At 33.2% G+C, this 18,012-nt stretch overlaps 1 protein-coding gene across 1 annotated transcript in view; it reads right to left on the reverse strand.

Moving 5' to 3' along the window:
- The window catches only part of LOC128552637 (fibropellin-1-like), a gene marked incomplete at its 3' end in the record, with an annotated part of 48,146 nt that overhangs the window by 12,852 nt on the left and 17,282 nt on the right, over window positions 1–18,012 (reverse strand). The window contains exons 3-9 of the mRNA XM_053533677.1: window positions 13,237–13,353; window positions 12,597–12,710; window positions 11,828–11,944; window positions 11,226–11,339; window positions 5,984–6,100; window positions 5,343–5,456; window positions 4,594–4,707 (exon numbers count right to left, since the gene is read on the reverse strand). Coding sequence (XP_053389652.1) covers window positions 4,594–4,707; window positions 5,343–5,456; window positions 5,984–6,100; window positions 11,226–11,339; window positions 11,828–11,944; window positions 12,597–12,710; window positions 13,237–13,353 — 807 coding nt within the window. The remainder of the gene's footprint in view (window positions 1–4,593; window positions 4,708–5,342; window positions 5,457–5,983; window positions 6,101–11,225; window positions 11,340–11,827; window positions 11,945–12,596; window positions 12,711–13,236; window positions 13,354–18,012) is intronic.

Here is an 18,012-nt window from a genome sequence, read left to right on the forward strand (position 1 = left end):
GGGGGGTAACAAAATGATATGATCGAAGTTTACTTTCTTTACATGTATTCTACAAATATTTAGCAAAAGTACAATGAATGCAAATATGGTGTAGTTATTTGCAAAACAAAGAAAATTAAATTTCAGAAAGCTCACTCTTTATATATACAAATATTGACTTTTAAATAGAGGTTGTTGTTCTGGAGAGGTAAATTTGATTGTGTATTTCAGCTTATGGAAATCTTGATGATGTTGTTACAGAGAGGTTTTTGCTTAAGAGAGGGCTGCTCTGGGGAGATTGTACTATATATATATATTGCCAGTTAAATGATTAATTCTAAGGAGTTTATATATATCTTCTAGGGTTTTTTTCTGCTGTATATCCAGTCTAAACAATTATATGTGTCACCACTGACAACATATCTATAAGTAACACTAATGAAAATTTTGTATAATTGTATCTAAACTTACTTGTCTGACAATTTTCCCTGTAAAGGCCTAGATCTTGGCAGTGGCCCAAGGGATTTCTGTCTTCATCAGCACAGTTGGGGGCTAATGGCTATCACAGTATGGTTCCAGAAACAAGGGTCATTGTTTATTTGAGAGTCAGTCTACCTTACAAGTGTATCAATAAGTGAGAAGGGGAAATAGAGTATTTTATTTAATGAATATGTGATAACTTTAAAAGTTATACCTATTTTTAGCATTTTCATGTAAAGAAAAATATTTGTTGATCAAACATGATAATAAAATAATAAAAACTTATTTAGGGAAAAAAGCAAGTTTTATTTTTTCAAGTTCTGTCTGGAGATGTGTGATATTTTAGAAAAATGTGACTTCCACTCATCTAAAGTTTTGTTTTAATGCTTGCAGAATATTGTAAATAACATTTGTCTAAGATTGTAAACCGAATGTGCATTTTAGTTTTATAAAGTAAAGCATGAAAAAAGTACACTTTTGGCAACTTATTATTGAAATTGAAAATTCATTATAGATGGAACACAATAATGTATTTTTACCTAGTAATATTATAATAGAATAAAATTCCAATAATGGTGATTGCATGCATATGAGAAAATCATATTCCCATTTTTTTTTTGTAATTATTCTACATAAATATAATGTAAGGATCACCTTTATCAATATGACCTTTTTCAGTATAAAAGGTCTTGTTTATTATAGTGTCACCCCTACTGAAAGGGCCAGCCAATTTGACTTATGAGACACCTTTTATTGTGCGTACCAATTGCCTCCCAACTTCTACCACTATGCCAGGCGCCAGGCGGATAGAAATCGGTAACCATTCATTTAACTAGCTCGCGGCTCACGAACCGGCCATTTCGGAATGTGTCCCATGAAAAACATCCCCCGGACGAACGCTCCCCATGGGGCTCGAACCTTCGACCTCCCGATCCCGAGGCGGACGCCTTATCCACTGGGCCACGGTGACTGGTTATAAATATGATATTGGAAACTATTGTTTGTCAACATAAAGAACTCATTGAGTTTTCACTATATCTGTGTTTTATCAATGAAGTATAAAATGCAAAGAAGTATAAAATATATTTTTTTAGCTCATTGGTTTCATTATTATTATTTTTTAGTACTACTAGTATTATTACTATATCTTTTATTATTTTATTTGTAATAGTATATAACAATAATTATTATCTATATAATATTAAAATAATGATAATGAAAATTATTTTTTATATAAAAAGAAAATAATAATAATATATCATTCCACATTAACTGAATGAAAATCAATTTCTTTCAACTCCACTGCACACATCTTTATGGTCAAGATGGGACCCCTTCTGTGCTAATTACCCTCTAATCACAGCTACTGTTACAAAATCGCTGATAAGCAGCAGATAAGATGGGAGTTGTATATTGGATTTATACAATACTATGCTTATATATAATATAAAGTAAGTATTTATTTATTTATTTATATAGTACAACCTGGTTTGTGGAAAATTCTTTTGTTGATGATCCATTATTGTTCCCAGATCCCAACAAAAGGAAGTTCCCAGATACCAGGTATATTTAACGGAACTTTACGGAATGAAAAGAATTAGGTTCCCAAATACCAGGTATAATAAAGATCCGACGCCGGGGCGAGTGCAATAGCTCCACTTTTTCTTCGAAAAGTCGAGCTAAAAATGATTAAACTGAATGCTAAGCTTTTCCATTTTTACTTCGTGATTTTGATCATTTTCTTCAAAAACATAGTGACGAACATCATCAAGGATTACCAGCTGATTCTGATAAGACAATTATATCAGAACAAAGGAGCTATATACAAGCGATTAACACTTACCATAATATTCTATTGTTATTTTTCATAGCTATGAAATGCAAATTGGCATGTTTAAAGGAAGTGTCACTGGTAATAAACTTATATACTATTTGTTCAACAAACTGAGTTAAAACATGTGCCATGTAATGGGAAAGTAATTGAAATGTCACTGTCAATTACACCCCAACACTACTCTGAAATTAATTAAATTACAAGTGAATGAAGTATTGCAATGCAATACAAAGTCCCCTTTTGGAAGGCACCTAATTTTCTCTACTGCAGTGTAACATAATGATCTTACATCTGTCAATGATGTATAAACAATATCGTACTATATATACAATATATTATAACACAACATTTGGATTAAAATTTGCATATACAAAAATCTACAGTTGCTGATTGTTTCATAACATCTATAAATATAAAATAGTATTAATTTCAATTTTGATAACATTTCATTTTGAAATTGGCGGGAAAATATGAGAAACAAGTGAATGAAGTATTGCCATGCAATACAAAGTCCCCTACTGGAAGGCACCTAATTATTTCTACTGTCAATTATAGTAACAACAAAGGGAGGTTAATCCTATAATTCTATATAGGTCCACACAAAACGCTTTACCAGGTAGAGATAGGTCAAAATACACATAAAAATTAAATATAGCATGTTGTACCACAAAAGCGTTCTCGATTTTTCCCTACGGCCAGTAATAAGAAAGTTACAATATAAGCTATTTATAGTAACAAACAACAAAAGGAAGTAATTCTTAAAACAAGGGTACCTCATGGTGATGAACATTTGTGCCAAGTTACATAAAAATCTCTCCATGCATGAAGAAGAAATGCTCAGGACAAAGTCATTCTTTAATCTGACATTTGACCTCTAAGTGAGACTTGATCTTAGATCTAGAGACCTGACCTTGACCTTTGATGTAAGGGTCTGAATTTCTGCATGACATATTGTCCTATTATGGGGTACATTTATGCCAAGCAATATTAAAATCCCTTCATGGATGGCAGAGTTAAGGACCGGATAGGAAAAATGCCATGTTGAAATTTGACCTCCAATTGTGACCTTGACCTTTGAGCAAAGGGTCTGGGGTTTGCGCATGATATGCCGTCTGGCCACGAAATTGCAGACGGACAGACGGACAGGGCAAACAAAGTATGAATGATATGATCGCAGTTTACCTTCTTTACATGTATTCTACAAATATTTAGCAAAAATACTATGAATGCACATATGTGTAGTTATTTGCAACAAAGAAAATTAAACTTCAGAAATATTTATTTATTTTGTTGGATTTAACGTTGCACAGACACAATTATAGGTCATATGGCGACTTTCCAGCTTTGATGGTGGAGGCAGACCTCTTGTGCCCCCGCCACCGCCCCCTCCGAGCATTATTTCATCACGAGCGGGCACCTGGGTAGAGCCACCGACCTTCCGTAAGCCAGTTGGACGGCTTCCTTACATGATAAACTTTCAGAAAGGTCATTCTTTACATATATATTGCCAGTTAAATAATTATTTTCTGAGGAGTTTAGATTTTTCTGCTGTATATCCAGTCTTAAACAATCACATGTGTCACCACTGACAACATATCTATAAGTAACACTAATGACAATTCTGTATAATTGTATCTAAGCTTACTTGTCTGTAAATTTTTCATTGTATATCCAGTACTACAGCCACATAAATAGTCATTAACACGATCAGTACATGTTCCACCATTCCTACACGAATCTGGACTGCACAGTTGTAATGTATATCACAATGCTTATAAGACTGTTCAACCTTTACCTCAATAAAAGGTATCTATACACCAATATTGGTGAAAAAACGTCCATCCAAACTAAAGATACTGAGCAAAAAAAATATCATTTTCTATTTACATGTAGTTATAAGTTATAGTTACGTTGTTCTATACAGAATTTAGGATAGCCATAGAGTGGCCAGTATTTCCAATGGCATCAAAATGAAACAAATATGGATTTTTTCTGGGGAGATATTTTTTCTGAAAAAAAAATGTTTAGAGAAATATCTCACTCATAATTTTCAGTTTTTTTAAGCTTAAGGAAATTTTGATGATGTTGTTATAGAGAGGTTTTTGCTTAAAGTGAGGGCTGCTCTGGGGAGATTGTACTATATATATTGCCAGTTAAACAATTAATTCTGAGGAGTTTATATATATATTCTAGTTATTTTTCTGCAGTATATCCAGTCTAAACAATTACATGTGTCACCACTGCAAACATATCTATAAGTAACACTAATGACAATTCTGTATAATTGTATCTAAACTTACTTGTCTGACAATTTTTCCCTGTATATCCAGTAACACAGCCACATGTATAGTCATTAACACGATCATAACATGTTCCACCATTCTTACACGTATTAGGACTGCAGTCATTTACATCTGTATAATATTAAATGTTTCTGTTACACATTATGAAACACAGGAAACATGTGGCAATGCCATGAAAACAGGTTTTCAACATTTTACATCTGACAGACAGACAGACTGACATACGTACGTACGGACAGCAGCAACGCTATATGCACCCCCCCCACACACACACACACACGTTAATTTTTCATAAATGTGTGGGCGCATAACAAAATGATATGATCGAAGTTTACTTTCTTTACATGTATTCTACAAATACTTAGCAAAAGTACCATGAATGCACATATGGTGTAGTTATTTGCAGCAAAGAAAATTAAATTTCAGAAAGGTCACTCTTTATATATATAAATATTTACTTTTATATAGAGGCTGTTGTTCTGGAGAGGTAAATTTGATAGTATATTTCAGCTTAAGGAAATTTTGATGATGTTGTTATAGAGAGGTTTTTGCTTAAGTGAGGGCTGCTCTGGGGAGATTGTACTATATATATTGCCAGTTAAATAATTAATTCTGAGGAGTTAATATATATATATTCTAGTTATTTTTTGCGATATATCCAGTCTAAACAATTCCATGTGTCACCACTTACAACATCTCTATAAGTAACACTAATGAAAATTCTGTAAAATTGTATCTAAGCTTACTTGTCTGACAATTTTTCCCTGTATAGCCAGCAACACAGCTACATATGTAGTCATTAACACGATCACTACATGTTCCACCATTCTTACATGGATCTGGACTGCAGTCATTTATATCTGTAAAATATTAAATGTTTCTGTTACACATTATGAAACACAGGAAACATGTGGCAATGCCATGAAACCAGGTTTTCAACATTTTACATCTGACACTTTGATATATAACACAAATTTATGTAAAGCTAGCAAATGCACAGTAGTAATGTATATCACAACGCTTATAAGACTATTCAAACTTTGTCTCAGTAAAAGGTATCTATACACCAATACTGGTGACAATACGTCCATCAAAACTAAAGATACTGAGCAACAAAAATCATTTTCTATTTACATGTAGTTATAAGTTATATTTAGGTTGTTCTATACAGAATTAAGGATAGCCATAGAGTGGCCAGTATTTCCAATGACGTCAAAATGTAGCAAATATGGATTTTTTTTTCTGGGGAGATACTTTTTCTGAAAAAAAAATAGATTTAGCACTGTAGTTGAGATAGATCAATATCTCACTGATAATTTTCAGTATTTCACCAGTTAGCATCAAATAAATATTTTATGCTGTTCAAAAAGGAGTCCACTGAGCTTACTTGTTTGGCAGATTTTGTCCGTAAATCCAGTATTATCACAGTTACATGTATAGTCATTGATACCATCAGTACATACTCCACCATTTTTACATGGATCTGGATCACAGTCATTGATATCTGTCAAAACAAATAAATTATATACATGAAACAGATTAGTGGAAGTTTGAAGAAAATCAGGCTAATAGTGTAGGAGGACTTAGATACACAAGATATCGGGACGTACGGACAGACAGACTGACATACGTACGTACGGACAGCAGCAACGCTATATCCGCCCCCCCCCCCCCCCCCCAACACACACATAAATGTGTGGGGGGGATAACAAAATGATATGATCGGAGTTTACTTTCTTACATGTAGTCTACAAATATTTAGCAAAAGTACAATGAATGCACATATGGTGTAGTTATTTGCAACAAAGAAAATTAAATTTCAGAAAGGTCACTCTTTATATATACAAATATTGACTTTTATATAGGGGTTCTAGAGGTGTTGTTCTGGAGAGGTAAATTTGATAGTGTATTTCAGCTTAAGGAAATCTTGATGATGTTGTTATAGAGAGGTTTTTGCTTAAGAGAGGGCTGCTCTGGGGAGATTGTACTATATATATTTGTAATAGTTATTGTTCGAGAAATAGGTCTGTATTGTGTTTATAGACCTGTGAGGGATTTGTGAACCGAGCGAGCGTAGCGAGCGAGGTTTTCAAATCTCGTCACAGGTCTATAAACACAATGCAGACCTATTCCGAGAATGATAACTGACTTACCTATATGCTTCTTTGTTTTACATAGTCCAGATTTGTTCGGATTTGAAGAACGTTTGTAACATGCATGTATGATAAAAACAAATAGTTAGAAGAAAGAACACGACAATTTGTGTCACAATTTATTTGATACTATTAATATAACAAAATGCCCTACTTGCTACGAACCTGTAAATATATTTGTCAGCAACTAGGACATGACATTTTGTTTTGCATGAAAAATCCGTGCATATTTGGGAAATAGTCTCTTTCTGAGATCATCAATGTGTGTCTAGTCAATTAGTTAGAATTTGAGGCGAATGGTATTTTATGTTGTTTTCTTTTTGTTTTTTTGTTTTTTTTTTTCATATTTTTTTTTAAAAAATAGGTTTATTTAGCTCTTTAATTTGGCACTTAAATATACATTGCCGTATAAAAAAGCATTGATATCGATTTATCATTACATTATCACAAGAAATGCGAATGATAATATACCCTAATTTAGCACACGCATAGAAGACACAACGAAATGTGATAAAAACTGCGCGGAAACAATCGAGAAGATATAAAAATCTTTAGTTTTCTTGACAATGAAACTAATGAGTTCAATTAATTAAGAGATTTGTAGTTTGAGGCCTCTGTTTTGATTGACATGGCAACGGTTTGAATAAACATTATATAGTTTAAAGTTGTTTTGGTTCTCCGCACCTGATTCACGTGAAGAAGTTGTCATATACTTGTTGATGTCAATACAAGTATAGGATCAATGAAACCTTGTACAGAGCAAAATATCTAATAATATTTAAAGGCATAACAATGTCACATGTTAGTTCGATATAAATTAACGACATTCAGCAAAATCAGAAAAAAATTCAGAAAGCAAGAAATGTACTTTAACCAGTTTCCCACCAATTATCACTACCTAAAACTGCATTTAAATATGTTTACACTGTCAGTCTTATTTCAGACACGCTCGGAATGTATCACGATATTTTAACTCATTCTGCCCGCGCGACGCATTAATGCGTGGACCAGTTGTTATCTGAATACCGCGTGCCGCTTCTAGGCGGTGTTGTTATCTACATCTGGAAACCGCACGCCGCGTACATGCGTCTTTACAGTAATAGCTCTGAATTCCGCATGACGCATTCAGTCGTCACATTTCATTGGTCTTAAATAAAATCTTTTAGTTCTTTCTAACAAGTTGGACCAATCAATTTTTTGTTGCGTAACATTTTTAAAACATAAATAAAACCGGATGTTGTGAAAAAATAAATGCTTTCGTTGAAAAAAGCTTTAAAAGCAAGCGTCGTTCGAGTTATAATTTGTGATTTCTCAAAGTCTGAAAATTACGGATGATTCTTTATATGATCGAAACATAAAAGAAAAATGAATAAATAAATAAATAAATAGATACCAACAAATATTCAAAAAACTATCTTCAACTCGTGCACACCATATATTTAATTCTTACCTTTGCGATATAACAATGCTCATGTGTGTATAAAAAAAAGTAAAAACATCTTCGTTGGTATCTATCTATTTATTCATATATTTATTTATTATTTACTCATCTATTTATTTTGTTGTTAAACTTCGAGACTGTCTCTTGATCTATAGAATAAAGTGTTAATGATAACTCAATTATTTCGACAGCTTGTTTGTGATTCTTTAGAAAACTCCACAACATTTTTTCAAAATTCAAATTTTCATAAGGTACATGTACATGTTTTCTGAAAATTAGGCCAAAAGAATCTCATTTTCAGCACAATAGTTTTTGCCTAAAATAGCTAAAATATTCATTTTATTACATCTTCATACTAAACACATACGCTATTTTTTATGAGAAATAACTTTATTTCGATGCGTTTTGTTTGCCTGGATGCGTATAAATGAGTAAAACCAGTGTTAGAAAATGACAATAATATGTATTTATAAAATTATTTTAAGAATTGTTCATATTTGTTGTTTAAATATGTGCATGATAAAATTTAACATTTTATAAATGTTGTTTAGCCAAAACAATATCTGATGAGAGAATACGGTCATTTGTTTTGTGTCTTTAATTCAACAGTCTGTATAAATGACTGTACTACAAAGCTGCATGAAATTACCTTTGTTGCGTATCTACTTCAATTTACTTACAAAGAGTGCAAATTCCATACCTATTAGCACATATTTGATGTCATATGTCACTAATTAACAACAATATCCGAAGCAAAAAAACTACGAAATCAATGCTATCTCTCAAAACATCTCTCGGTATTCAGGGTAGATTGGCTTATCAGTCTCCTAGGTGGCTGAAAGATAAATATCAGCAGAGTAGAAGTGGAGATAACGCTTTAGGGCAGAATGAGTTAACTGGGTAATTTTTCAAAGTATAACTTTGTTACTTATGTTCCATGTTAAGGCCTTTTTTTTAATCTTTGTTTTACAAACCACCAGGGTCCAACCAGGCTGTAGGAGGAGAAAAAGAAAATCAAGGATTCTATTTTTTTTTTTTTTTTCGTCGGAGAAAGAAACTTGATTTTCAAGCAGGATGTATTTTTATCCATCTTGTGCATGCATGTCTGTCTCAATGTTATGTATAGAACTTGGTTCATGTTGCAAAATGCACAAATACATGCTTCAATGTACAGAAATGCTTATATGTACTGTCAGCACTAACTTTGTATATTAATAAGCTGCATATATGTAGAATGTTTTATGTACTCTTTTAGAAGTAGTATGTTGCCCTTAATCCATTAGCTACCTATACGCATGTCATGATGCTAGTAACAGCGTTATGGTAGGCGATGGTTGTGTTTGCTTGTATTTTGTATGTTGTAGTGTCGTTTAATGCAAGTAAACCTAGGCTCACACTTAATCGCATTGGGTTGTTTCAGTTTCTTAGAATATTTTTTTCTTTTGAAAACATTTAATTCAAGAATTACATCAAATGGTTAATATTAACTTTTGCTTTATATACAAATTTTACAAATCTATAATTTTGTACTAGGTATCATTTCTAAAACTTCTCCCCAACCATTCCTTCAAAGTTATTGTCATAAATATATATATATATTAACTTTGAAAATGGTTGGTTAGCAAGGACACCCTAGTGTGAAGGGACCTTGGGGCTCACTATGGCAACTTGAGAAAGAACAGTTGTTGTAATAGTTTTCAGCGCAGGTACAGTACTGTACAGCTCTATACTCTCATTTTTAAGCTATAGTCCTTCAGCGAAGGAACTTTTTTCACTAAAATTCATAGATTCATCATCATTTATATTTGATATATCTTCAAGCCACACATGTGATAAAAGGATTTACCGTTACGGCAAAAAGTAATATTTCAGGAAACATTTTCACTTTTACTATCATAAATTTTCCAAGACGATATCTTTCTCGTTATGTTACTATAATCAGGTCTACGTGACATTCCGCATTCTCAACTCGTGAGGCACATGTTCGATTACAACATCTCCAGTCTTGCATTCATTCGTAATTTTTACGAAAGATTTCCTTTTTTACTATCAATTTCAACCGTCAGCTATCAAGTGCTGTCCATTTTTGTGTATACCGCTAATTATGTTAGGTACAATTTGATTGGTTAAAGTAATATTAGGCATTGACTATTGGACTGTATACGGAATGCGGTTCACTGATTTTAATTATTTCCTAAAAACGCCTTTTTTGAGCGGCTGGTTTATAAAACGAAGAATTAAAAAAAAAAGGCCTAATTGTACAGAAAATCGTCAAAATTTTCATTAGCAGACTATTAATTAACTTGGAGCAAATTTGTATAGTTTGTATTTTTTGCAATTATATCAATGTCAATATTTTTCTTTGTAACATAAAATGTCCTGATTCAAGAAGCATTCTCCACTCTGGCGGAAGAGTATGCCCGTATTAACTTTCAAATATCAAGACCTGCTTAGAATTGAATGTTAAAACTTTACAGTAAAGTCATGTTTAGATGAATTTTTAAGATATGTAGAACTGGTAAGAATTTTTTCACTTAAAACGTACTTTCTAAGCAATTGATACTATATTTACGGAGTCATTTACGCGTTCACATAAAATGTCATGCACGGACCTCTCATGATTCTACTGCATTGTTTCGGTCGCTTACGCATAACTTTAAATTCAATCTCTGACAAGTGCGTAAGTGTGTCGACAATTTGGCTCAGTGGTTAGAGCATTGGACTAGCATCGGAGCTACTCGGGTTCGATTGCCGCTACAGGCACTTGAGATTTTTGTGTAGACAGTAGAAATAGGACAGGTCTGGAAATTCTTATAAACCTCATAAGCGGTCTATAAGGTGTTTATAGACCTCATCGGAAAAAAGAAGCTGGTAGGTAAAGCCAGTTAAATGATTAATTCTGAGGAGTTTATATATATCTTCCAGTTTTTTTTTTTCTGCCGTATATCCAGTCTAAACAGTTACATGTGTCACCGCTGACAACATATCTATAAGTAACACTAATGAAAATTCTGTATAATTGTATCTAAGCTTACTTGTCTGACAATTCTTCCCTGTATATCCAGTAACACAGCCACATGTATAGTCATTAACACGATCATAACATGTTCCACCATTCTTACAATTATTAGGACTGCAGTCATTTATATCTGTAAAATATTAAATGTGGCAATGCTATGAAACCATGTTTTCAACATTTTACATCTGACGCTTTGATATGTACCACAAAATTATGTAAAGCTAGCAACTACACAGTTGTAATGTACATCATAATGTTTAGCAGACTATTCAACCTTTGTCTCAATAAAAGGTATCTATACACCAATATTGGTGACAATACGTCCATCAAAACTAAAGATACTGAGCAACAAAAATCATTTTCTATTTACATGTAGTTATAAGTTATAGTTAGGTTGTTCTATACAGAATTTAGGATAGCCATAGAGTGGCCAGTATTTCCAATGGCATCAAAATGAAGCAAATATGGATTTTTTCTGGGGAGATATTTTTTTCTGAAAAAAAAAGTTTAGCACTGTGGGTGAGATAGATCAATATCTCACTGATAATTTTCAGTATTTCACCAGTTAGCATCAAATAAATATTTTAGGCTGTTCAAAAAGGAGTCGACTTAGCTTACTTGTTTGGCAGATTTTGTCCGTAAATCCAGTATTATCACAGTTACATGTATAGTCATTGATACCATCAGTACATACTCCACCATTTTTACATGGATCTGGATTACAGTCATTGATATCTGTCAAAACAAATAAATTATATACATGAAACAGATTAGTGGAAGTTTGAAGAAAATCAGGCTAATAGTGTAGGAGGACTTAGATACAAAAGATATCGGGACGTACGGACAGACAGATTAACATACGTACGTACGGACAGCAGCAACGCTATATCACCCACCCCCCACCCACCTCCGCCCAACACACACACACACACGTGTGGGCGCATAACAAAATGATATGATCGAAGTTTACTTCCTTTACATGTATTCTACAAATATTTAGCAAAAGTACAATGAATGCAAATATGGTGTAGTTATTTGCAAAACAAAGAAAATTAAATTTCAGAAAGCTCACTCTTTATATATACAAATATTGACTTTTAAATAGAGGTTGTTGTTCTGGAGAGGTAAATTTGATTGTGTATTTCAGCTTATGGAAATCTTGATGATGTTGTTATAGACAGGTTTTTGCTTAAGAGGGGGCTGCTCTGGGGTGATTGTACTATATATATATATTGCCAGTTAAATGATTAATTCTAAGGAGTTGATATATATCTTCTAGGTTTTTTTTCTGCTGTATATCCAGTCTAAACAATTATATGTATCACCACTGACAACATATCTATAAGTAACACTAATGGAAATTCTGTATAATTGTATCTAAGCTTACTTGTCTGACAATTCTTCCCTGTATATCCAGTAACACAGCCACATGTATAGTCATTAACACGATCATAACATGTTCCACCATTCTTACAATTATTAGGACTGCAGTCATTTATATCTGTAAAATATTAAATGTTTCTGTTACACATTATAAAACACAGGAAACATGTGGCAATGCCATGAAACCAGGTTTTCAACATTTTACATCTGACACTTTGATATGTACCACAAAAGTATGTAAAGCTAGCAACTGCACAGTTGTAATGTATATCACAATGTTTATAAAAACTATTCAAACTTTGTCTCAATAAAAGGTATCTATACACCAATATTGGTGACAATACGTCCATCAAAACTAAAGATACTGAGCAAAAAAAAAATCATTTTCTATTTATATGTAGTTATATGTTATAGTTAGGTTGTTCTATACAGAATTTAGGATAGCCATAGAGTGGCCAGTATTTCAAATGGCATCAAAATGAAGCAAATATGGATTTTTTTCTGGGGAGATATTTTTTCTGAAAAAAAAAGGTTTAGCACTGTGGGTGAGATAGATAAATATCTCACTGATAATTTTCAGTACTTCACCAGTAAGCATCAAATAAATATTTAATGCTGTTCAAAAAAGAGTCCACTGAGCTTACTTGTTTGGCAGTTTTTGTCTGTAAATCCAGTGTTATCACAGTTACATGTATAGTCATTGATACCATCAGTACATATTCCACCATTTTTACATGGATCTGGATCACAGTCATTGATATCTGTCAAAACAAATAAATTATATACATGAAACAGTTTAGTGTAAGTTTGAAGACAATCAGGCGTTCGTACGGACAGCAGCAACGCTATATGCCTCTTATATATCACTATTTATATATACAAATATTGACTGTTATATAGAGGTTGTTGTTCTGGAGAGGTAAATTTGATAGTATATTTCAGCTTAAGGAAAATTTGATGATGTTGTTATAGAGAGGTTTTTGCTTATGCGAGGGCTGCTCTTGGGAGGTTGTACTATATATATACACTACCAACACATCCGTGACGCCACCAAAACGGTAATTTACGTAAGCGAACATATTGACGTTTGTGCGGGAGCTAAGTTCCAGAAATATAGAATATTTCCATTTTTCAAAATGTTCACGGACAATATAGTCAGTAGAAAACAACGAGAAATGATGTTTATAAGGCAGTTTAAACCTTCACTAAATAGAGACACATAAAAATCATACCTGACAGACATGTTTTACAACGACGTCACGTCATTTTATTCGTTAGTAAATTAAACGTCATTTATTTAACAGTGACGTCCCTTTTTTCTATTGACGACGTCAAAGGACGCCACATTATTTGTAACCCTCCTGGTGATAATTTTTTAAAAAACCGGTTGAGGAATAAATCAAATATACAAGCTCAAAAGGATTTGGCTATTTCCTTTAAACCCTTTATATATATATATATATATATATATATATAGAGAGAGAGAGAGAGAGAGAGAGAGAGAGAGAGAGAGAGAGGTTGTTGTTCCTGAGAGGTAAATTTGATAGTATATTCCAGCTTAGGGAAATTTTGATAATGTTGTTATAGAGAGGTTTTCGCTTAAGAGGGTCTGCTCTGGGGAGGTATTCATATTATAAGTTTGAAGAAAATCAGGCTAGTAGTGTAGGAGGACTTAGATGCACAAGATATCGGGACGTACGGACAGACAGACTGACATACATACAGCAACGCTGTATGCCCCCCTACCCCACCCCCCCCCCCACCCCCTACACACACATAAATGTAATGATATTGTAGTATTAAATAATTAATTCTTAGGAGTTTATATATATATATATTCTAGTGTTTTTTTCTGCTGTATATCCAGTCTAAACAATTACATGTGTCACCACTGACAGCATATCTATAAGTAACACTAATGAAAATTCTGTATAATTGTATATACATATATAGTCATTGACCTTTGACTTTTACTTTGTACTCACTGATAGACTAGTTATAATTTTCTGAATTTTGACTTATTCAAGGGCTATAACTCCAGATCGGCTAAGACTATCCTATCAGTTATCAAACCTGGCCATATGCCGATAAACAGTCTAACTATAAGTTTGTGGAACATTGGATAAGAATTGCAGACAATGTCAATTTTCACATTTTTGTAATTCAGGGGCCATAACTCAAGACCGACTGGGACTGTCTGGTTTATTATTGAACTTGTCAGATTATTATGCCAAATAACATTGTGACTAAATTTAGTAAACATAAGATAAGAACTACTCAAGTTATAGATTTGAAACTGTCATTTTTTTGCAATTTTGAGTCATTCGAGGGTCATTCCTCTGGAAATATTGATCCGAACTGACTTGTTATCAAATTTGGCCTAGATTTTGTGGAAATACACACTCTGTATAAGTTATGTTTAGCTCTGAGAAACATTACTCTAGCTATCAAGTTTACATTGTCCATTTTGACACATTCAAGGGTCACAACTCTACAGATACTGGTCCGCACTGACTGGTTATTAAACTTGGCCTAGATTTTTTAGTAATACATCTTCTGTATAAGTATGGTTGACATGAAAGAAAAAATTCTCTACTTTACAAGCGGACACTGTCAATTTTCACAATTTTGACAAATTCAAGAGCCATAACTCTAAAGATACTGGTCAAAACTGGCTGGTTATGGATCTTGACCTAGATTTTATAGTAATACATCTTCTGTATAAGCATGGTTGACATCAAAGAAGTATTACTCTATTTATCGAGCAGACACTGCAAATATTAGCAAGTTTGGCCAATTCAAGGGGCATAACCTAGCAGTGTTCCCACAAAGCAGAGAAAATAAAATTCCCTGACTTTTTCCTGACTTTTCCCTGACCAAACTCCAATTTTCCCTGACCAAAACTTTCGCGGTCTGAGACGCTTACCTGGTCATCTATTGATATATGTTGGCGATCATTCTCCCCATCAGTCAACCCTTACCACGTTTCTTGTTAAAATGATAACTAAAGGGTGTAAAGAAAGTTTGTTTCAGTTTAACAGACCGCTATATTATTTCAGTGTGATGTAACAGACAATAAGAAAGGTCCATACTATTCACTTAATTGATAAAGTTTTTGATTTTTCTACTGTGTCTGTTCAGACAAATTTACACCATTCTATGAAAGTCTGCCCCTATTCATATATTTTTTGTAGAAAATGGCATGTTTCACATAATTTATAGGGGTTGTCTACTTGTAGACTTAATAGCATCATTTTTATGTTGCAATATATTTAGAAGTTTAGTTTGTTTCTTTTCTACATTACAGTAGTTGAGTTTGCATTGTACAAATAATGGTTAAAATCTGACATAGAATCATTAAAGCAGAAATGCCTGTTTATTTTCAAAAGTTGAAAATTCAATACAATCATTAGTATTCAGCTTAAATACCTAAACATTTCCGCAGGCCTTCCATCATAGCCTTGCAAAAAACATAGGAGAAAAGTAGGTGGTCCCTACACAAAAATGTAGGAAAAAATAAGAGGTTTGCGGACAAAGATGTAGGAAAAGTAGGAGGTTATTAACATAAAAACCCAAAATAAAACACGAAAAATGTTCTATTTAAGCACACAAATGCAACCTAGCACCCTCAGCAGAGCATCACGGGGTAACGCAACTATGCTTATGGAGTTTCCAAAGGTTCAGATATGGTTTGGTAGAAGGCATTTTAACAAGAGCTGTCACATGAGACAGAGCGCTCGACTATTTCGATACTGGATAGTGAAACTGGGCACATCTGAGAAAGCTGGAGCTGTCACTGGAGTGTTTAATCACTCCAATGTGGAAGAAGATACTGGACAATAGTTTGAATCTGTGTCAAAAGTATTAAGTAATAGGAGAGATAAAGATAAAGTGTATCAAAACATTAAATAAGTATAATAATTAGCAAAAATGGGGCATAATTCATGAAATATTGGTGCAAGAGTGATGTATCTTGTGTCATATGATGTGGGTGATGATGTGGAACAAATATTTTAAGTTTGAATGAAATCCATTCAGTAATAACTGAGATAGAGTGAAAGTGTACCAAACATTTAAACTGACAGTTTAAGTAAAAAGAGGAGATAATTCATGAAATATTGGTGCTAGAGTTATGGTCCTTGTATCATATGATTTGAATGATGATGTTGAACAACTATCTTAAATTTGAATCAAATCCTCTCCGTAATAACTGAGGTAAAGTGAAAATGCATCAAAATTAACCTTAAATTCTAAGTAAAAGGGGGCATAATTCATAAAAAAAATTGGTGCCAGAATTATGGACCTTGTGTCACTTGTTGTTGGTGATAAGGTGGAACAACTATTTTAAGTTTTAGAAATAACTCAGATAAAGTGAAAGGGCACCAAAACTTTAACCTGAAATTTCAAGTAAAAGGGGGCATAATTCATGAAAAATTGCTGCCAGAGTTATGAACCTTGTGTCATATGATGTGGGGGTGATGTGGAACAACAATTTTAAGTTTGAATCAAATCCGTATAGTAATAACTGAGATAGGGTGAAAGTGCACCAAAACTTTAACCTGAAATTCTAAGTAAAACGGGGTAATAATTCATAAAATATTGGTGTGAGAGTTATGACCCTTATGCCAGATGATGTGGGTGATGATGTGGAATAACTATTTTAAGTTTAAAGCATATCCATCAAGTAATTACAGAGATAAGGAGAATTAAGAGAAAGTGTAAAAAAAACTTTAACCAAGGGACGCGAAAAAAGACGCCGACGCCGAGTTGAGTAGGATAGCTCTCCATATACTTCGTATAGTCGAACTGAAACGTAGGAAAAAGAAGGAAAGTGTAGGACAAAGTAGGAACGCCGGAAGGCCTGTATCAGTATCAAATGACTTAAAAATGTAAATGAAAAAATCTTAGTTTACACATTTTTATCATGCTGACTTACTTTTCCAGCTGTAGCAAACTTTACTTACACCCTTCATATGTACAATGGTTTTAGCATTTGATTTCTGTTTTGTTTAACTTTCCATTTTAATTGCTTATCTATGATGCCAAATATGTTCTAATATCAACCCTAAGTGTGTAATTTGTTTGCATCTTTTCTATCTCTCTTAATATTTTAGTTTTTCTCTGTTAGCTGAATTCTACAGGCTTTTAAGCACTGTTTGGCAAAAAAGTAGGGTTAAAAGTAGGGCTATTTTTTGTCAAAAGTAAGGGCTAAATCAGGACTAGATGCCCATGGGCAACATGTCGAGCCCGCTTTTTGACCATATATATTGTTGCTTTTCATCATCACTCAATGAAGTATATATATGTTTCATGAAGCTGTAGCCTAGGAACACATGGAAACCGATAGAAGCATCATCTGTAAATGAATCTTAAAGAAATTTAACTTCAATAACTTAAGTGGTTCATAATATGCCTGACTT

This window comes from Mercenaria mercenaria, unplaced genomic scaffold (assembly GCF_021730395.1).
Source record: "Mercenaria mercenaria strain notata unplaced genomic scaffold, MADL_Memer_1 contig_2981, whole genome shotgun sequence".
Classification (NCBI taxonomy): domain Eukaryota; kingdom Metazoa; phylum Mollusca; class Bivalvia; order Venerida; family Veneridae; genus Mercenaria; species Mercenaria mercenaria.